The 23,090-nt window shown below is 35.5% G+C and overlaps 3 protein-coding genes across 4 annotated transcripts in view; 2 read left to right on the forward strand and 1 right to left on the reverse strand.

The window, feature by feature from the left end:
* The first annotated feature begins 3 nt into the window (after positions 1 to 3).
* LOC120770170 (chromatin assembly factor 1 subunit B) lies at positions 4 to 2,519 on the forward strand. The gene is made up of 2 exons (XM_040097385.1): positions 4 to 647; positions 744 to 2,519. Exons 1-2 carry the CDS (start codon positions 58 to 60, stop codon positions 2,428 to 2,430), a joined length of 2,277 nt encoding a protein of 758 aa, XP_039953319.1. The 5' UTR covers positions 4 to 57; the 3' UTR covers positions 2,431 to 2,519.
* A 1,371-nt stretch (positions 2,520 to 3,890) lies between these two features.
* On the reverse strand, positions 3,891 to 13,818 carry LOC120770171 (sulfhydryl oxidase 1). Its single transcript, XM_040097386.1, has 3 exons — positions 12,496 to 13,818; positions 8,713 to 9,165; positions 3,891 to 4,535 (listed from the first exon to the last, which is right to left on the reverse strand). Exons 1-3 carry the CDS (start codon positions 13,474 to 13,476, stop codon positions 4,047 to 4,049), a joined length of 1,923 nt encoding a protein of 640 aa, XP_039953320.1. The 5' UTR covers positions 13,477 to 13,818; the 3' UTR covers positions 3,891 to 4,046.
* Positions 13,819 to 15,298: 1,480 nt separating this feature from the next.
* Positions 15,299 to 23,090, forward strand: part of LOC120771779 (SPARC-related modular calcium-binding protein 2) — a 51,448-nt gene continuing 43,656 nt past the window's right edge. For both annotated transcript variants that reach the window (XM_040099970.1, XM_040099971.1), the window contains exon 1: positions 15,299 to 15,999. The gene's annotated coding sequence lies outside the window, so the exon portion shown is untranslated. The remainder of the gene's footprint in view (positions 16,000 to 23,090) is intronic.

The raw sequence follows: 23,090 nt of genomic DNA on the forward strand, positions 1-23,090 counted from the left end.
AAGGTTTTTGTTTACGCTGATCAGTTGTAATAATTTATTAAAGTAATTTATTGAAATATGAAGTGTAAAATACCCGAAATCTCATGGCATAATCGCGACCCAGTATTGAGTGTTGATATACAACCCAGATCGTTAGTATCAACGGAAAAAGCCAATATAAAACATCGCCTGGCATCGGGCGGCACAGATGCTCATGTACTTATCTGGTATATGAACTACACAGAGGATGAAAAGGATATAGAATTAGATTTGGCTGCTGACTTAACGCGGCATCAACGTGCAGTAAATGCTGTAAAATGGTCACCAAACGGTGAGTTGCTGGCATCAGGTGATGACGAGAGTGTCGTCTTCATTTGGAAGCTGAAAGGCGAGCAAGAACCATTGAATATACTAGACAACACTAACGAGCAGGACAAAGAAGTGTGGATTGTTTTAAAGGTATTGCGCGGTCACATGGAGGACATTTACGATTTGAGTTGGGCGCCAAATTCACAGTTCCTCGTAAGTGGTTCTGTGGATAATTCTGCTATGGTTTGGGACGTGCAAAAGGGAAAATCTACGGGAATGTTGCGTGATCACAAATCGTTTGTACAAGGTGTGGCTTGGGACCCAAAAAATCAATATATTGCTACACTGAGTTCGGATAGGTAAAGTGAAATAAAAAGCCGTAACATATAAGAACAAAATTTAACAAATCAAATCAAATGGAAAAAAACTAAACATTTTTCTTTCTAATCTTACAGATATTTACGTATTTTCGACATACAGACGAAGAGGGTATTACATCGCATTAACAAATCCACACTACCGGTCGGTGTGGGTCATGAATTTTACGGTCATCGTATGCGTATATTCCACGACGATACATTGCAGACATTCTTTCGTCGCCTCTGTTTTACGCCTGATGGAAAATTGTTGTTAACACCTGCTGGTGTAGCCGAAAAAGATGATGTAGCTCAATCATTGCACACCACATATGCATTTAGCCGACATGCCTTCCGACAACCTGCTATTGTTTTGCCCTGTCCCGGACAGTATACAGTGGCGGTGCGTTGCTGCCCGATTCTCTATCGATTGCGACCACATAAAGCTGATGTCAATCCACCAGTTGTGCCACTGCCATATCGCATGATTTTCGCCGTCGCAACACGTAGCTCCGTTTACTTTTACGATACGCAGCAGCGACAACCATTTGCAGTAATCTCAAATATACACTATACACGTCTAACAGATGTGACTTGGTCGAGTGACGGCCGAATTGTCGTTGTGTCGAGTACGGATGGTTTCTGCTCGTTGATCACCTTTGAGGCGGGAGAATTGGGTGAGGAATATGAAGATGCGGCACAAGTGTTAAGTGCAAATGACATCAGTACAGTTGGTAAAAAATCGAAGAAACAAAAGGAAAACGACGGACAAAGCGTTAAGGAGCGCAAACAATCGACTGATGAACCTAAAAGTATAAACATCAAACGTTATCCGCTAGTGCAAATAGCCGAGGAACAAAAAATTCATGAACCAATGGAGACGACAGTTGAAGCTGCAGCAACAACACGAGGTACTACCACTACAACAACAGTAGAAACACAGGCTGAAAATCCCATAGAAGTAAGTAGCGGTGAAAGCGCAGTTTTAACTCAAAATAATAAAAGTATAGTTAATGAGAGCGTGTCAGTGAACTTAAATAATGCTGGGCCCGCATTGGTAATAACAAAAACGCTTGGTGCTCAAATTATTATTGACAAGGAAATTCTTAGCTCCGATGAGCGCTTCGAATCACCGGAGAAGAAAAGTCGTCCTGTCACACCGATAATGGTTAGACGCACACCACGCAGTTCAACGCTACCCAGCGCAACTAACACACCCTCCACCAGTGAGACAAATACAAATAGCGCAAAGAAAGTCACAACTACGCCTGCTACAACGCGACAGTCAAAGGGCGCTACTCCCATATCAGTGCGACGCGCGCCTCGTGCGCTTATAACGATGCCAGCTCCACCAGCAGCAGTTTCAACCTCAACTGTAGAAGAAGTGGCGCTAGATGCCTGGCCAACACCAATGGAAGTAGACGATAATAATACTGTTTTGCAAACAAAGCTTACTGCAACAATAGATGAATCGATTATTAAACCTCCCGCAGCAGCTGAGGTTCAAAAGTCGCCCGTCAACAAGGACGCAACTTTTGAGTGCACAGAAGATATACGTTTGGTTTACGAGGATTCAGTGGATAATAACTCGCAGGCGGCCGTTGCCAAAACTACTGCAGAGCAAGCCTGTAAGAGCGTCGAAGAACCGATAAATGCTGAAACAACAGTTGGTAGAGAAGACTGCGCAACGACACCAACACCTAAAACACCGGGCAATAAAACACCACGCCGTGTCGCGCTAAAAACAATTTCAACGCCTAAATCGAAAAAGAAGTTATTGGAATAATAATGAATAAATAATTTTTTTTAATTGTAAGACGTGAGTGATGATTTTAAGAAAACCCTAAAATATACATAAAGTAATCAACGAAAAAACACTGGTATTTTTCGATAACAAATAGAATTGATGCCAGAAAAAGATGCATGAGTACATGTAAGTGATCAGCGTGACGAGCTGAATCGATTTAGTCATGCCCGTTTGTCTGTCTGTATGTTTGCGAACTAGACTCCATGAATTATACAAGGAGTTATCTCCACGAAATTTGGTACAGATTAATACTTGAGGCAACGGAACAAACACTGAAGAAATTATTCAAATTAAATTAAGTTCTTAAGAAATCTTTTGTATTTATAGGAGAGGACACAATTTTTTTTGTTTTTATGTAAACGTCATGCTTTTTTGTAACCGATACCTAAACGAGCACTTACAAGTCACTCGGAAAAAAGCAATAAAGCATATTTTCTCTAAAGTTATCGTTAACAGTTTGTATGAAAGTATTTAAACCGCATCGATCTATACCTAATGTTTTTAGTTTTGTTTGTCTTTTAATTTGCTGCAACGAAAACGTCAGCATTGTTTACATTGTCTTGTAACTACATTGTGCTAATGTCACATGTGTGTTTAACTTGCTTATTGACAGCCAATGCAAAAATGAACATAAGCTATCTTATCACTTGAGTTGTACTGCTACTGTGAAAATTTGTTTTGCTATAAGATTCAGATGAAATACAAGTGATCTTTTAACACTATTTATTTATAAATATATATATTTAAACGATAGGATCGATGCACATCACAATAAAAACCTTTCAGCTGCTCGTGGTGTGATATTTAGTAATTATATATGTATATACAAACTTATTAAATATCGTGGGTCATAGCAGGAAAAATACATTTAAATTTTTTTAGTTCTATTTTTATTTACTAACATACATATTTATTTACAGTTATTTGCATAATTACAAATATGTTTAGATCCTTATAGACTTTTCGTTGTAAACTTTGATGGTAGTTGGTGTATAAAAAGTAGTAAAACCTGAACTGCAATCGCTTATATAATAAATGTGTACGTGTATGTGTGTATGTAATTCTGTGGGATCGTTACATCGTTTTCGCTTAAAATTAATAATTGCATATACAAATACATATTAATTAAATTTAGTACAATATAAATGTATGAATGCACATCGTGTTTACATGTATTGGAATTATTTATATTTTTGAGACGGCATATTAAACAATGGAACTTATACATATATAATCACAAACAACTTTGTTTTTGTTGGAATTTTGCGTTTAAAATAATTTTAGTTACTTAAAATTTACTGTAAAATGTCAACAATGTGTCATCACATATACTTATATACACGCACATGCCGCCAATTACTATTATGCTATAAATGGAATTGCACTTGAGTTAGCATTCCTCTGCGTGGAACAACAAATTAAAAAACAATAAAAGTAAAAACAAAAAATACACTTCTCACACCGCAAAGTATGCAAAACGCTGCAACATTGTATAAATACATTCCACAAATTTGCGAAATATTGTCAACTATTGTCAACTATTTTATGAGCGCACACTTTTATTGAATTTGTAGCGATTTCCCTTGCACGCTAACTTACACTTTCCCGAGAATGTCGTGCATATAGGGCTTTTTGCGATAGCTCTTTAATGCGAAGAGCTTAAACGCCAACACCATCATAACAATGCAGAAGCCATACAACAACATGCCCATGCGCATGTCCATTTCCGAGAAGACATTACCGATCATGCGTTTCTGGCGCAACTTCTCCAGCGATGGCTGCAGCACAGCTTCGTTTTCAACACCGTAACGACTAACATAGCCGGGATTGTGTATGTTTTTAAGGAAACTTAGCACGGCGTCTTTGTCCCAATTGATGGACGACTTGCTGGAAGATACGGCTGGATCGGATTTATGGCACTGCGAACAACTCGCTTCGCTGGGGAATTGTATTTTTGGGAATTTCGGATCTTCTGTTTCATCGCCTGCTAGACGATTGTTTACTTCGTTGTGTGCGGCCCACAGCCAGAGTACAGCCTCATCTTTGTTCGGCACATTCCAGATTTTTCGACGTGTTGCCATAGCCTGCAGAGTTAATAATATGTATTAATTGATTTGTATTAATGAAAAAACCGTTCTGTAGAAAAATATATTTAATAAATCGCTGTATAAGCTTTGTAAAGTGTTGATCATATACATACAGATGTATGTATAGTGATTGCTTTGTGATTATTGTTAGGTCAAATTTAAGTTCTCACGTCTGCGAAATTAAAAACAACAATTTCTGATTATCGCGATTTTAGTGCTAAAAATATTATTAATTTCCATATTCCGGGAATATATGTATGTATGTACATAAATAGCTGGAGCTAGGCAGATAAAAGTAAGATGAAGAAAACCATGCATTGCGGTGGGGCTCCACGCTATAAAGGAGTTGCTCCGCACGAAGGAGAGAGCGGGGAGAGAACGGCACAGGCAGCAGGCAACAGGAATGCGCCACGCCAAGCTACTACTGGGAGAGTACAACCTTGAAGGTTTAAAGATATGATCAACCTCCCCAGAGAAAAATTCCGCCTCCTTGTCGCGCTTTATACAAGACAATGCAAGCTCAGGAAACACTTGTTTAACCTGGGCATTGCCTCTTGCGCAAACTGGCAGTTTTGCGACATGGAACAGGAAACTCCAGAACACCTGATTCTAGATTACCCAGCAATTTGTAGAAGCAGTCTCAAGGCCATAGTTTCCACCTACGTGGACAGGGATCACATCACCTAGGTCGAGCCCAGCAAGCTCCTGGAATTGTTCGGAGTGCTGGACCTTTGTGACCATATGTGATATAGGAGAGGGCACAATAGAATATAGGGCGCAGTGCAAAGCCTTAATTATTTTCTATATTCTTCGTCATAATATTGAATAGAACGGCATTAGGTATCATTCGTTCCGTTTCCATGACAGATGTGGTCTATTGCACCGGCACGAACCCTGATTTACTGTCAACTCGGCAGTATTACTTCAAATTACTTCAGGGATCTTATCCACCGTCATAATAGCAACAACCGTTCCCATGACAGTTGGGTCTACGTAACTGGAACGGACGCGGATTTTTATCTGGCCAAGGACTGTCAACTCGGCATAATTCTGCCGCTACAACAGCAATAACTCTAATTGGGATTTGGAAAGCATGCAATTTAGTAAATCATGACCACAGCTTTGCAAATATTTAAATCCAATATTGTACATACGAGTATTTTAGCTGGGGCGCATTGACAATAAGACAACATTGTTAAAATAAATAGTAAAAGTGGCTTCAAATACAATATCTGACACATATTCATACATGCTATACTTATGTATGTACTTACATAAGTATGTATGTAGGTGAATACTTATATCCAAATGAACTTTCACTGAACTGTTGGAGGAAAAGACCTTGAGTAAGCATTCGTATAGCGTAAACAAAATAAAATCATGGACAAGAAGCCTACTAAGCAAACCATATATGCAAGTTCATAAATACATACATATGTATATGTATACAGTTATAATGCATATATGTATGTACATATGTATATAATAATATATGAATGCACAGTTACTTATATACTATAGTTAACAAATATTTAGAATTATAATTAGCATTGCTTCACTATTAAACTGTTTACAGTTATAAACAACAAAAGACTGTGAAATTGAAGAGTATGGGAGAAAGCGATAGATCGCGATGGCTTTTGTAAGAAAAAGGGAATACATATTCCTATAAAAAAGTAAAAATAAATTATAAAAAAGCTAATTAATAATTTTTGATTTTAATATAATTGTGTGGGCAAATAAATAGGTATTTTGCTGACCCGGACTAGCTGACTTAGAGTGCGAAAAACTTATACACTGTTTCTCAGATGTTTACAGAGTTTTCTTTATAGTGTAGTCTATGTCTGGAATTATCAAAATCCTCAAATTTCAAACAATTTTACTATTTATGTAAAATCAAGAAAAAATGTTAATTTCAGTTGAATCAATGCCATAATAGCTTTCACAAATACAAAAGGTACCTTACAAGAATCTTGATTCCGATCGTTTTTAGTTTGTATGATAGCTACATATGTATATCCTATAGCGTTTTGATCTGAATAATTTCTTCGGAGAATGCAGTATTGCCTTAGATAATGATCTGTGCCAAATTTCGTGCAAATATCTAATTAAAAGAAAAAATGTTCCATACAAAGACTTGATTTCGAGTGTTGTTTTTGTTGTTGTAACGGGTACCTAATCTCCGTTCGGATGCAAAGTTGTCGTCGACGTCATCCAACGGAAAGCCTAAGAAACGTGCTGTTTCGACGGGGTCGGGTGTCAGATGAGTGGGGTTGGTGGAGCATGCAAAGAGGTACCCAGTGTCATGCGCAGACTCATTGCACGCAGGTCATATATTGGATATGTCCAGGTCTATTCTGAATAACTAGGAGTATAACCTGCTGTAGTATCCAAAACGAAGCTGCGCAGAGGTCACTTTCGTTTCACTTTCGCGGCAACTCGAGCTCTTCGTCTGCAATGGATGGTGGTTTGACTCCGAGTTCGCCACTCACTGAAAGGGAGTCTGTGTAGGTGTTGATGACTCCACTGTGAATGACGGTCGGTGCTTGTCGGAGGTTAGTTGCTTTCAAACTCTGGTCGGCGTATTGTCTGATGTCGTCGACGTAGTTGCGGATTGACCTCTTGATGTTCCTAAGAGGCGGTTCCGCTATAAGGTCACTGCAAGGATGATTTCTGCGAAAGCACTTCGATTGTTCAGTTTGTAGGACAGCTATATGCTACAGTGATCCGAAAAAGAGAAAAGGTCAAACCTTATATACCCTGTTCATTGTATAAAAATCAAAATAGTCAAAAAGGGTGGTAAACATTTTTTTAAGGCACGCCATTTCGTGAAAAAAATTTAAATTTTTCCGTAGTTCCAGACACTGCGACATTATTCTAGGTTACTATAAAATAAATATCGGTTTCAGATTGCTAGCAGAGTATAAATCGTGCGTATGGTCACGTTCCAATTTTTTTTAGATCCCCATTTCACTTGCTGCTAATTATTTAACTGTTGCATTTAGGAATAAATTTCTTCGGAGATTACATTGTTGCCTTAGAAAATAATCTATACCAAATTTCGTGAATATATCTTGTCAAATGCAAAAGTTTTCCATATAAGAACTTCTTTCCGATCGTTCAGTTTGTATGGCAGCTATATGTTATAGGGGTCCGATATTGGCAGTTCCGACAAATGAGCAGGTTCTTGAAGAGAAAATGACGTTTGCAAAATTTCAAAACGATATCTTAAAAACTGAGGGACTAGTTCGTATATATACAGACAGACAGACAGACGGACGGACGGACTTACAGGCAGACAGACAGACGGACATGGCTAAATCGACTCAGCTCAATATACTAATCATTTATATATGTATATACTTTATAGGGTCTCCGACGCTTCCTTCTGGGTGTTACAAACTTCGTGACAAACTTAATATACCCTGTTTAGGGTATAAAAATAATTTACTATTAGAATACTTAAAATTCTTGACAATGTGCGAGTGGCTTTAGCATATTTTTCAGATAAAGAATAAATAATTAAAAGGTTAGGACAGTCAAAGATTTTCGAATAACCGATATTTTCGCTTAAAATACATTTTAGCGTCCTAAAAATATTATTAACTTGGTAGAATATTAAAAAAAAACATTTTCTAGGTCCAATCCGTTGTAGTGTCGAGCGTGGAATTCTCGCAGACCATCGCACGCATCTTAGCTCTAGGTTCAAAGCGACATTATCTAGCAAACTATGGACGTTATTTTGTTATTATTTTTTTATAAACCACGAATGCTAATTTCTTCAGCACAAAATTTAATATTTTTTGCGTAGTTAAGCCTCTTTTGAGAACAAAACTAAACGAAAGTTATAAGTGTGAAGAAATTTATCACTTAATTACAGTTTCATTATAGTGAACTTAAAAACTCTCAAACATATGCCATATATGTACATACATATGTGTGTATGTAAGACTGAATTAAAACGTTGTAAAATTGTTTAACAGTTAACGGGGGGCGGAAATAGTACTCATTACTTATCCATCAAAGCAGTTGCTGATTAAAAAGCGCATGCAAATGAAGCTCAAAATCGTAAAAGAGCAATTATATTCACTTATCACTTGTTTATTTACTACTATGTGTATTTTGGTAGCGGGTATTTTACTTTAATAACTTTCAAAAGACTTTTATAACTTACCTGAAAGTGTTCTGAGCAATGAGTGCAGCCGAAAAAGAACTTCACATAACCGTATATGGCGGTCAGCACTTCTAACGGATCATTGCTGACCTCTTGACGTGCGGCTTGCACGGTTAGATGATGGAAGAGCGTCCACAGCGAACAAGTGTAGCCACGTTTGTTATGCTGCGAGGCGACACAGCCAACAAATTGATTAGATGAGAATATCGGACCGAATGTTTTATTCAAATGCTCGAATTCTGTTTGGAAATCGGCACCGCCTAGCGACTCGTTGACATTTACGACATATTCATGTAAGCGTCGTATGACCAAATTGCCCTGTGGTCCGAGTGGATTATAGCGTTGCAAGACGCCCAATATGCGCTGTAAGGCTAATAACTGTTCACCGCGTATGTCGTGCACTTTTGGTATCTCATTTAGAAGCATTTGACGTAGGGCCATTTCCAGATCAGCCTGAAAATATTGAAGAAATTTATTCGAACATCTGTTTCAATAATGAAATAAAAGTGTATAAAAAACGTGTGTATGTACATATGAATAGGAGTGTATGCATGCGAATGTTTTTAGCTCAAATAAAAGTTAAGCAAATATTGACAGATTGAGTGGAGTGTCAAAATCAAGGTAATACGCCGATGCACTGAATATAATATTATAAAAACATTAAGAGGTACAAACTTTATAATATAATAGGACAATTTTATAATTTAGGAAAATTTGAAATATTAATTTCGCAATTATGTATGTTTTATTACTCCACCAACTAACCCTTCCCTATCAAAAAAAGAAAAACGTCAATTTCGGCTGCACCGAAGCTGTAACACCCTACACCAGTGCATTTTTTTATAGTATAAAAGAGTATACAAAGATTTTTATCTTGATTTTGATGGATCTTTCTGTAGGCTATTGTGGTCCGATCCGATCCAATGTGTTCGAATATTGTATCTTTGCTTTGGAAAATAATTTATACTTAATTTTGTGAAAATATCTTCTCAAATAAAAAAGTTTTACATACAAGAACTTGATTTTTATTGGATAGTTTGTATGGCAGCTATAAGCTACAATGGTCCGATTTGAAAAAAAAAATCGGAGATTTGTACCATTGCCTTGGACAATAATCTACGTGAAATTTCGTTATGATATGTAGTCAAATAGAAAATATTTCCATACAAGACGTGAATTTTGATCGTTCAATCCTGTATAGCAGATACATATATGTTGTAGTAGTACGTTAACGGTGGTTCCGACGAATGAGCAGTTTATTGGTTGAAAAAGGACGTGTGTAAAGTTTCTGATCAATATCTGACAAGCTGAGGGACTAGTTCACCTATACATATACAGAAAGAGAGAGAAATGGCTAAATCGACTTCCTTCATCACGCTGATCATTTATATCTACGTATATTTTATAAGATCTCCGCGTTTCCTTCAGGCTACATAGTACAAAACTTAACAACAGCTTGTTATATTCTGTACAGGGTATAATAAATTCAAACGGGTTTGTGTATTCATAGTGTTTCAAAAAAGTTCGTTCCCAAAATACACATGTGTCAAACTTGAACTTGCAAAAATTTGAAACATTTTGATGACAAATATTATTATGAGCAAATATTGTACCAACAGCTTTGAAGCAAATATTGATTAAGTTAAAAAAACGACTGCAACTTAAGCCGGATATTTTTTTTTTTTTACTTTAGCAAATAATGGGTTATTTACAATAAAAGGTGTTCAACTTGCAAATTTAGTGGCATTAATTTTCCTGGGCACTAATGCCCACACATTTGAAAATTCAACGTTCCGTGGTTAGATCTACTTAAACCGGACAGATCCGGATTTTTAAGCGGCCAGGAACAGTCACCTCGCCTGTATTCCTCACAAGTAGTTGAGAAACCCTTTTGAACTTTTAATATAATAATAGTTTTCTAAGAAAAACAAACGATTTCAAGTTGTATATTGATACGGTAAACATATATAATCTAAAATATGTATTTACGTACAAATATGCAAATGTTTTCATAAATCAATTGCTAACAGTCAACTTTTGCTTCGACACAGTCGCGGAATCTTTAGATTAAAAAGTGAAAATGAATATCAGCTCTGTATGTATTAGTGCACTTATTCGTGCATTCGTAATACAAAAGATTATTAAGAGCGAATTACACAAAAAATCATCCACTTTTGAAGTGATTTGTAGTATTTCGTTGTGAAAAATTAGCAGCCTACGCTTTATGGCGTTGTCAATCAGCGTTAAAATTGCATACTTAGGCAATTACGATTCTCTCCGGGAAAAAAGTATAATAAATTATTTTGAAAACTAAATGGCGCAAAGTCATGTCGGTATTTCTAGCGAGATAGCAGCACATATTTTCAACTACGACGTCTAACATTTCTATGAAAAAGTTAAATAGAGCTAGCACATACATACAAATATAGTTAATTTATTTCATTTAAGTGTATCATTGGCAATATTATGACTATTTTTTATCTGTAATGTTTGTTGCTATGATTGCCGAATTTATGGTAATGAGCATTATTAGATTAATAAAACGACAGCTCTATGTTTTTATACTCTTGCCACACGTAGCTACAAAGTATAATAGTTTTGTTCAGCTAACGGTTGTTTGTATCAACTTAATCTAATCGAGATAGATATGGAGTTATATATATATATGTATAAGAATGAAAAGGATGACGACACGGGTTGAAATCCGGATGTCTGTCTATCAAATTTTCAAAATTAATGGCCGTTCTTTTTCTGCCCCAGTATACCCCTTAAAATAATTTCCGTCTTTCCAAACAGGGCAATAAAACAACTTTAGTTTTATGTCTTCGATATAAATCACGTTGTCATCGAATAATTGATGTATAAATAGTTTTCAATATAAAGTTTTGCTAGCACCTGAAGGGACTTGCCGGACTGACTTGCTGACAGTATACATAGAATGTTTGGTTACACCTGACCTTAGTCCTTCCTTACATGTTATAACTACTAATACAATTTTCGGGCAAAACCAATAAAAATTACTGTGAATATTTATGTATATGTATGTATGTATGTATGTAGGTATATAGGTGATACGGGTACGTGACGAGCTCAGTCGATTTAGCCATGTCTGTCTGTCTGTATATCTGCAAACTAGTCCATCAGGTAATGAGATATCGTTATAAAATTTTGCAAGTAATTTTTTTCCCAAAGAAGCTGGTCAATTGTCGGAACCACCGATATCGGACCAATATAGCATACAGCTGCCAAATAAACTGTTCGATAAAAATCAAACCCTTGTATGGACTTGTACTTTTTTTATTTCACAAAGTATCCCTATCAAATTTGGCATATTTTATTGTCCAAAACAAAACCGAAGAAATTGTTCAGTTTGGTCCACTATAGCTTATAGTTGTCATACATACAGACCGATTAAAATCAAATTGAAGATCATTTTTATACCCTATTATGCTAAAAGAAATGCATCTGGGTATCATAGCTTCAGTACAATCGAAGTTGTTTTTTTTTTCTTTGTCATTAGCAATATTTATTGTAATTCATGTAGACTACATCTCCACCAACTGCATTTATATAAACAGTACAGATCTGTATAAAAACGTGACAAGTGTTTTAGAGGTACACCCCATTACTGCAAAATAAGTGCCTACAACTATAGGAACACGCTCAAATATACATACATATGTACACATATACCTGCATTCTTAACAATAATAATAAAGAAAATAATAACACTTTAAATTGAGGTGCACAATTTTATTGTAATCGTAGGATATATTCACATACCTGATAAACCAAATGCTTGTTACTTAGTACTTCGGAAATAATAATTGATCGTCCAGTCTCATCATCGGCTTGGTTTTGAGCAAGATTAGTTACTGCTTTTGGTGGTTTTTCTGAGCGCGGCTTAAAATGTTGAGCTTCTAGGAAACTTTCAATTGTAGCTATGTACGCTTGTGGCGTATCTTCTGTGACACCATATGGCACTACGTTTCCTTCTCTATCTACAGTTGCCAACTTATAACGTACGCCATCAATTTGGAAATTTTTAGCTAAATTCAAATCGTTGATACGACGCACTTGCACATCAGGCCATAAGTGAAATTGTAATATACTCTCTAGTCCCACAGTTGTATTCTCTGGTTCATAAATTAATATCACAAATTTTTTATTACTATCCAAACCATTAAAAAGTGTTTTGCTTTCATTTTCTGTGAGACTATGTAGTTTGGGGAAATTTGGCAAGCTATCCGTATCATTTTCTGCTGCCAACCGTTGTGCCATATTTGCTGTTAACTCGTTTATTTCAGTATGTGGGTTGATATTTTGACCATAATTCCCTTCTTTGCACATATATCCAGGTGAAAAATAGCGCACTGTTGGATATCCAAATATTTCGTAATCGCGGCATATTCCAGTGTTTTCGAACGCATTGCAGTCAATAGCTGCCACCAGTAAAGTTTCACGCCACGGATATAAGCGTTCCGCCAATGCTTTGTAATGCGGAGCATATCGCTGGCAGTGACCGCAGAATGTATTGTAAAATTCCACCAGCAATGAACGATTTTGACGCAGTACTGTGTCATTGAAGTTATTCACAGTGAGAATTGCCACCTTACCACTTGGATCGTAGAGACCATTTTCAGGTTTATCAGGTACACCAAGAAATACAGCAGGTATAACACTAGCAGATGTTAAAAATGAAAGTCCTACTAACGTCAGTAGAAATACTACAGTTCCGCTTGAGACGCAACATGTAGACTTCATTGCTACGGTTTCTTGTTGTAGGAACACAAATATTGACTTTTAAACGAAAACTAGTAGGTAAATACTAGAAGAGTTATAAGACTGTAAATTGTTAATTTAGTAGCCAAACATATGTTTGTGTGTACCACATACACTTGCTTTGTTTCAAGGTCTATTACTTTGCCGTTTTTTGTACAAACGCTATTATGAGGTTTTCTTGCAATCGATCTTACACCTTATTTACATTTGCGCCAACTTGTATTATTTAAAGCCATACGAAAGGCGATGAAACATATAAGTGTAAGATATATACAACTCCTTCAATATTCGCTGAACAGATGATAAACAACTACCGTTAACAAGTACACGACTACTGAAAGCAGAGCACGTCTCTGCTGAAGCAATGACATATTGGGGCAGTGACTGAGCTCCAAAAACAGTGCTGCCAAGTAATAGAGTTTTAGGCCAATGCGCTGTGTGCCATAATAATCGCACGGCGGAGAATTTTTACAATATTTTTAATTTCTTAAAAAAATAATTTTCCACAATGTTCTTTCGGCAATATTGAAATCTAAGCATCTTATTTGAATTACATTTGCAACTTTTATTATTTGAATATATTTTGTATGATTTTTTTATTTATCAGATATGAATAATATGTAACTAAGATAATTTTAATTTATTATGGGTAATATATATATAATATTTAATTTAATTGTTGTTATATTATTATTAGCTATTAAGTTTAATTAAGTAAAAAATTTGAAAATTTTAAGATCTAGTATCGATAAATTTTTCCGAAAGTTTGAACACTGAAAGTATTTATTTAGTGGTCGATATTACTTGTATTATCGACTTCTGTGTTAGAATAACTAAGCTAGTGGAAAACCGGCAAAATAAATAATAATTTATTTAAAGTGTGAACGTGTGAGAGCTTTCTCAACGTATATGTATTTTAATATGATATGTTTAATTGTACAAATGTGATATTAAAATGAAGAAATGTAAAATGAAGAAGTGTAAACAAAAGCAACGCCAGCTTTTGGAGAAGAATTTGTAATTTATCCACAAATAAGTTGTTGTTTTTACGATAGTACCAAAAATTGAGATTTTAAGCGGTGACTATTGGTTTTTTGTGTTTTGTAGCGGTGTTGTGATTTTCACAAAATTTAAAAGTAGCCAAAGTGGGATGAGTGCCCGGATATAAAAGATGTACATCCAAGAGTTTCCTTTTCCGTGTATACGATTGTTGTTGTTTCTCAATTTTATAACACAAAGTGTACAATTTCACAAACATTAGTCATCAGAGGCACTGAAGAAACCAAACTCGAACAAATATTCGTATTCATTTTACATAAATTTCGATTTTGTTGCTAGAGTTTACCATGAATATTTAAAAAGTATCAGCACGAAAAAATTGTATATTCTTCACGAGGTAAGTAGATAGTTAAAAAAAGAAAAAATAATTATTGGAAATTTGTTAACAATTATCTAGTTATGACATCATAAAACAACAAAATAACATTACCAACGCATGAACATAAATGGCACAGTGACTCAAAACAGATAATTGTTATTAGTAGCATGCTTACAACTGTAGCTGTATCAATTTGTTTGTTTCACGAGACCGGCTTTTTTAATAAACTCTACTTTACGCTCTTCTTTATATATACACACTCTTTCGCTAAAGACTCTTAAAGAAAACACTCTCTGAAATTACAAAATATCGGCTCATGCACATATTTCAAAGAACTTTATCACGAGCAAATTCTCTTCGCGACGAAATGGGACGCCCTGCAGATTATTAAAGCTTCATTCATTTGGCGCACAACGCTCCATCAATGGAATCAGTCCATGTACAGACGTTGTTCCGAACGCCACGATTCTTGAATACAAAAACTTTTAAATAACGAAGCAAAACTACTATTGTAATAATAAAGTAATTAATATATGTAAAATATAAGTGCGAATTATTGAATCACGGTAGCACGAAAAACAAAGTATATAATGAAAAAAAATAGTCATTCTATTTATCTAATATGATGCGCGTACATATCTATACAAATTAAAAATATATAAAAAAAATTAGTTGGCACTGACATGCTACGTTAAATACCGTTGTAGCGCAATTAAAACTTTATTAAAGATCGTGAATAATTGATGCTAATTGAGTGTTTTATACGGTTCGCGACGTCTTGTGCTGATCTTTGTGCAGTAGCCGTGCTCAATGCGAACCAGCGTCTCCAGTGTCGACCTCTTCATTTGCTTGGGTCGTGTCTGTCTTTGTGTATTTTGATAAGACAGATCGCATTGTTATTAATAAAACACCATAAACTCTTGCTAGATCGTTTATATTTTATTTGTCCACGCATGTACATGTGTATGCGTCTGTGCGAGTATATTCACACTGAAACAAATAAAATTAAATACTGAAAGTGACAAGAAAGTGAAATTAATAGGCGGCATATTGCAGCAATAAAAATTTAATGCTTGTTAGTTTGGTACTTTGAACGAATCCTTTCAAGGTTGGGCCTCTAATTGCGTGTGAGTCTCTTAATTTATAAATTATGGTAAAAGTTATTTTTTATACGATATATTATGCATTTGTGCAACTTAATTATCTTTATTTTGGAGTTTTTATAAGCTTTTCACATTTATAAATAAATACTTATTTTAAATAATATTTTTAACAACGATCATCTGGCAGTGTATCAATTTCTTTGACAATCCATGGCGCTGCTGCCTTTATTATTATAAACACAATTATTGACACTTGATTATGCAAAATGTAAACAATTCCGTTAGAGCAGCACAAATGCATTTTGGATTGCTTTAAAAATAGTAAAATTGGAAATAATATTTAAAATATATTATTGTAAAAGATATTAATAGTGATATTCGCATTACAAAATTTAAATACATCTTAATGTAAATCACTTCAGCCACTAAGTAACACCCAACTTTAATTACCTATTTTCTTGTTGGACATAATCTTCATCTATTTTTTGAGGCAATACGATAGTTTACTGCTTTATTTGTTATTAAATGGTGTAAATACCAATACTCAGATAGACTATGAGTATGAAAAACTTAAAGTGTAAATTTCTTCGTGGTTAAATACTGATTTAAGTGTGATGCTCATAGAATGTTAATTGCCTCAGCTTCTTAACGCATTACGTTAATACGATTTTTCAGCAAAACGATAAATTTTAATCATTAATTTTGTTAATTATTGACTCTTTTATACAAAAATTTGAATAATTTACGAGATTATAGACAGATATAATGGCTGCCAGACACGCCTTAAATTGCGTAGAGCACTCGAAATTTGATAGTACGAATATTTAATATACTGATAGTACAACACTATACATACAGTTGCTTCATTCATATTTCCTTTTTTGCTTTAGTGATTCGAATTTCGCAAGTTTCATAAATTCTATTTGCTCATATACATACTTTTAAACTGAGCCTCATAGCAACAATGGTTTATTATATTTTTTTATAAATTGTTTTGAATATTGTCTCAACTTTCATATTATTGATATTTAGTGTTTATTTTTTTGTAAGTTGTTCTCTCTTTGCTTACTTTGCACTAGAATTTCTTACTGTCATACTGATTGTTTGGGGATTCCCCAAATATTGCCTGTTATAAAGAAGTTTTTTAAACAACAAAATATTATTACAATTTACTTAAAAATTTAATTGAAATAAATATTGAACTTTACTTAAACTCTTTCGTAAATAAATGCTATGTAAAAGTGGGTATTTATGTACGTTTAAACATATTGATTCGTATTTGTTCGTTAACTATTCGTGAGGTTGCGGAAATGGTAAACTGTTATAAATAACGAAGAAAACAAATAATAATTTGAATGTTGGTAGCACAACTGATAAAGGGTCTCCTAACTTCAATGCATTTTTTGTTCCTTGTTTTTGTGATTTTACCGAAAAATGACTACCAAATTCCAAACTTGGATCTCTTACCACGCAACGAAAATCTCTGCATTCCGTGCTAGATTAAATACCGTCTCAAACATATTTGATACTAGATATTCTAATCTTTGGCAAAAAAAAGATCACATTTGTTGAAAGTTTTCTTTTATTTGTAGAAAAATATAAGTTACTGGATCTAATTTAAGGTAATGACTTAAAGTTTCAGTATCAACAATGCAGTTATGCACTAAAATTTAATACCAGTTTATATATGGGTATTCTATTAATGTGCTATACTAAGCGCTGGCTGTTCAAATTCAGATTTGTTATGTCAGTTTATTTGATTTATACCAGTTGTTGTTCGATTCGATACATTCCAAGGTTTGACGGAATACAAGATAGCTTTAATAAGTATTTTATTGCCAGTGGCTGTGCTTTAATCCAACGAAAAGGAGACCCTACAATTTGCGCCAACTACCGTGGGATAAGCTTCCCCAATATCTCATGTAAGGTTCTTTCGAGCGTACTGTGCGAAAGATTAAAGCCAAACAAACAAACTGATTAGACCTTTTCAGTGTGGCCATAGGCCTGGAAATCAACAACTGATCATATATTCACCATACGCCAAATCTTGGAAAACGTGGATCGACACACATCACCTCTTCGTCGATTTCAAAGCTGCCTTTGACAGCAGAAAAAGTAGTGCCTTTATACCGCTATGTCTGTGTAAACTGACGTTGAGCAATATCAAAAGCTCCTACAGGATCGGAAAGGACCTCTCCGCGCCGTTCGATATCAAGGTTACAAGGTTTCAGACAAGGCGACTCCCTATCGTGCGAATTCTTCAATCTTCTGGTGGGGAAAATAATTCAAGCTGCAGAGCTGAATCTTCTACAAGAGTGTTCTGCTGGCGTACGTCGATGATATTGATATCATTGGCCTCAAGCCGTTAGCCGTTGGTCGATGGTTCTGCTTTCTCCAGACTGGATAAGGAAGTGAAGCTAATGAATCTGGTAGTGAACGAGGGCAAGACGAAATATCTCCTGTCATCAAACAAATAGTCGTCGCACTCTGGAATTGGCTCTCACGTCACTGTTAACAGTCATAACTTCGAAGCCGTAGACAATATCCTTTACCAGCATTAATACCAACAACAACGTCAGCCTCGAAATCCAAAGCATAATAGCTCTTGTCAACAGGTGCTACATCGAACTGAGTACGTAATGGAGAAGTAAAGTTCTCTCTCGAGGAACAAAGACCAAATTTTGCAAGTCACTCATCCCCGTCGTGCAGAGACACTTTTGATGACAACATTTGATGAGTCTTCGTTATAAGATTTCGAGAGAAAAGTTCTACGGAAGACTATGGTGCTGTGCGCAGTGGCAATGGCGAATACCGCAGTCGATGGAACGATGAGCTGTATGAGATGTACAACGACATTGACATAATTCAGAGAATTAAGGGCAGCGGTTACGCTGGCTAGGTCATGTCATCTGAATAGATGAAAACTTCCAGCTCTGAGAGTATTCGACGCAGTACCTGCCGGAGGAAGCGGAGGAAGAGGAAGACCTCCACTCCGTTGGAAAGATCAGGTGGAGAAGGACCTGGTTGTACTTGAAACTTCCGATTGCTGCCAAACAGCGAAAAGGAAAAACGACTGAGACGCTCTTGTAAAATCGGCTATAACCGAAGGTTCAAATATTCAAACACAGCCATTACGACGCCATATCCGACAGTTCCTCGGAGAAAAGCTGTCTCTACGTTGACAGCAAAACTTCTTACAGGATCATCTGAAGTAAAAAGAAAAAAATACGTGTTTTAATTGTGACCATAAATTACATATTGGACGAAGAAAACAGAAAAGAGTAGTATTCACTCTTTATTTCACATTTTTCCATTTTTAGCAGACGTTTTTACAAAAAAATGCAAATCTTTTGTTTTAAGACGTGAATCCCACGTAACCTCTTAATATAACTTAATCATTTCACGGCTTAATGAAACCTAAAAGTATGCTATTATATACTCTTATTCAAAATCGCTCGAATAGAGGACATAAATGTATGTAACCAATTACCACACCTAATATTTCATGCAACCAAAAGTTCTTAAATAAGCACCCGTTAAATGTATACCAATTATTATCTGATGTCTTTTAGGATGTACCATACTTGTATGTATGCATATATACTCAGATTCGATCTGCTTTCACTCATTTTGCTGGCTCATCAAGTGATTTAAGCGTGTATGCCCGGTTTTCATTAAATTTGGCAGTTCCAACATTCGCCACACCACACCAGCGCCACCCAGATAAACACTCGTAATTCAAATCATTTTTACTACGAATATTATACAAATATACAATAAGTAATAAGTGAGCACGCGATTTTGTTTATTTCCTTTGGATTTTGTGTTAATTGTTTCGCGGTTGATTTTTGCTCACACAGCCGATGTTGTTGTTATTGTTGTTACTATTGTGCTTTTTTTCTGCTTTTCATGCTCTAATCTTAAATGATCTGTTGGGTTTATTTGAACTTAACGTAACGTGCATGTTGCCACAAATATTTGTATGAAAGTGTCTGTATCTGCTTATGCCTGTGTGTGTGTGTGTTTTTGTAGAAGTGAAGCAAAAAATCACACAGTAGAATGATTTGTTTTAAGCTTTCAATTGAATATTCACATTTAATTTGCGAGTAATTTTTCTTGTCTAAGTTAATGCCAATTGTCTCAAAGTGTGTGCGCCTGTATGTGTTTGTGTGAATGTGTGCGCGTGTGTTTTGTTAAGCAGGCGCCAGGTTCTGACAGCATCAAATACATCAATTTTTTTTGTAGAATTATAGATCAAGTGAGTACATGTGTACATTTGTAAATATGTATAGGGGGTTCGAATAGGGATGCTATGATTGAACGTGTCGTTTCGGCCATTTTTAATAAGTCGTGATCTGCAATTTTTATATCCTGAACAGGAGAATTAAAAGACAGCGGCTACGCTGGCTGGGTCATGTTGTCCGATTGGATGAAAACACTCCAGCTTTGAAAGTATTCGACGCAGTACCCGCCGGGGGAAGCAGGGGAAGAGGAAGACCTCCACTCCGTTGGAAAGACCAGGTGGAGAAGGACCTGGCTTGGCTTGGAATCTCCAATTGGCGCCACCTTGCGAAAAGAAGAAACGACTGGCGCGCTGTTGTTAACTCGGCTATAGTCGCGTAAGCGGTGTCTACGCCAATTAAGAAGAAGAAGAAGAAGAACAGGGTATATTAAGTTTGTCACGGAGTTTGTAACACCCAGAAGGAAGCGTCGGAGACTCTATAAAGTATATAATAAATGATCAGTATGTTGAGCTGAGGCGATTTAGCCATGTCCGTCTGTCTGTCAGTCCGTCCGTCCGTCTGTCTGTCTGTATATATACGAACTAGTCCCTCAGTTTTTAAGATATCGTTTTGAAATTTTGAAAACGTCATTTTCTCTTCAAGAAGCTGCTCATTTGTCGGAACTGTCGATATCGGACCACTATAACATATAACTGCCATACAAACTGAACGATCGGAATCAAGTTCTTGTATGGAAAACTTTCACATTTGGCAATGTATCTTCCCAAAAGTTGGCACAGGTTATTTTCTAAGATAATTATGTAATATACGAAGAAATTGTTCAGATCGGCTTACTATAGCATATATCTGCTATACAAACTGAACGATCGGAATCAAGGGATTGTGAGACAATTCAACTGTATTGTAGCATCAAATTTGGCGTAGGTGTAACCGACCAAATGGCCAGAAATTATTTGGTAAAAACTAAATCTCGGAGAGGTGACCTGGTCTACGGAAAGGGGGCTTAGGTGTCAAAAAATCAATTTTCACTTTTTAGTTGATTCGGATGGAAGATGAAATTTTTAAAAGCTGTTTCCCAGAAAACTAGTTTTCGCACGTTAGCTCCCTTTTCCCTTTTCGTAGACCAGGTCACATATCTTGGATTTAGCCGGGATAAATGCATGAATGTTCTATAAAAGAAACTACGGGAGGAGAAATTACAAGACAAGAATTTATATTCCGATTGGCAGAAGAACTTGCCATCGAATACCAATAAGAGCTCGGCAAAAAAAATCAACCAATACCCATCGCAAGTAAAAGTACAGGTTCTCGAGAACGGAAAACATGTCAGATATGGTATGCGAAAAATGCGACGAAAAATAATAAAATGTAGATATGTACTCTTGAATTTTAGAAAATATATTTTCATACTGGTAAGCTGGCCATTCGTCTGCATTCAATATTGAAAAATATAAGTTGTGAAAGATCGGTCTTTTGACCGGCCGCGGTAGGAATAGGTTTACGTGAAGTGTCAGTAGGAATAGTGTTAAAAACGGCGCACTTAGCCTACCTAGCCGGATCAACTTGAAATTTAGGACAATATTCTAGAGGTGGTATAGAATAAATAACACAAAAAAATCGATTTGTTTGAAACCCGTAAGCCCATGTAATCCTTTAACCAACATTTCATGTTCGCTATTGGAATAAGTTGATCTTGACAACATCTGGTTCCAGTAATAGGGGTCGACGTGCCACCCAGCACGTGCAAAAACCTTATTATTGCGAGAAAAGTTTGGAGATTCAATTATTTCAAGAAATTGTGACATTGAAATACCTTCAAAAAGTTGTGATTTGACAACCTTAAACTACTTCTTGTGAGGCTATTTAAAGTCATTGGTCTTTAGCAATAAACCGGTGTCTCTTCAAGCTTTAGAAGTCAATATTGAACGTGCTCTTCATGACATATGACTTAATTTAGTGGAAAAAGTACTCGTAATTGGGTTCAATGAATTCGTTCCTGCAAAAGAAGGCGTGGTGGCTATTTGACTGATATTATATTCAGAACTTAATTGTATCGATTGTACTTAAGATTAAAAAAAAAACATTTGAATGTCCTTAACAATTAGTGTGTTTTGGTTTTAAAGAAATCATATCACTGGTATTGGAAAACCCTGACATACATATATTCAAATATATATATGTATATATATAATATTCATATGTATACACACCTAGTCAAAATGATAAGTACATTTCTTTAGTTTGCAATAATGTTTAAGTTTTGCATGTTTGGTGAATTACACAAATGCAACTCTGAGTCGGTTTTAATAAATTTGATATGATAATATCTTTTAGAATGAAAGAAATTGGGGAAATACCCTCATACCCTTTCGGAAATCATTCCAATCTATTGTGGAAATTCACATTAGTAAAGAAAACGGATTTCAAAAGTAATTGAAAATAATGGCGGATATAGTGGACACTGATGAAAAAAGTAAAAATAAAAACCGAATAGGGCACAACAAACTGAAACCAATCCATTTTTTATTCACAGATACCTGAAATTTAAGTTCCTATTTTAATTTTTATTACTAATATCTTTATTTTTTCATTTAAGTGATAAGAAATAAAATGTTTTATTCTTTCCCTTCAAACATGAATAGAAGTGAATTTATTAGTCATTGAAAGCCATACGGGTATATGTACCTACAAATTTGACCATGTGTATACATACGTATGTACATATATGTATATGGTTTATTTGAATAGGCGCGCCATAGATACTTTAATTGGTACTTGACTATAAAATCTATAAAATATATGTCCAATGATTTATGTTATAATATTTGCTTGAAAAAATTACAAGGGAATCGTTTATAACACCCAGATGGA

This window comes from Bactrocera tryoni, chromosome 3, assembly GCF_016617805.1.
Source record: "Bactrocera tryoni isolate S06 chromosome 3, CSIRO_BtryS06_freeze2, whole genome shotgun sequence".
Lineage (NCBI taxonomy): Eukaryota > Metazoa > Arthropoda > Insecta > Diptera > Tephritidae > Bactrocera > Bactrocera tryoni.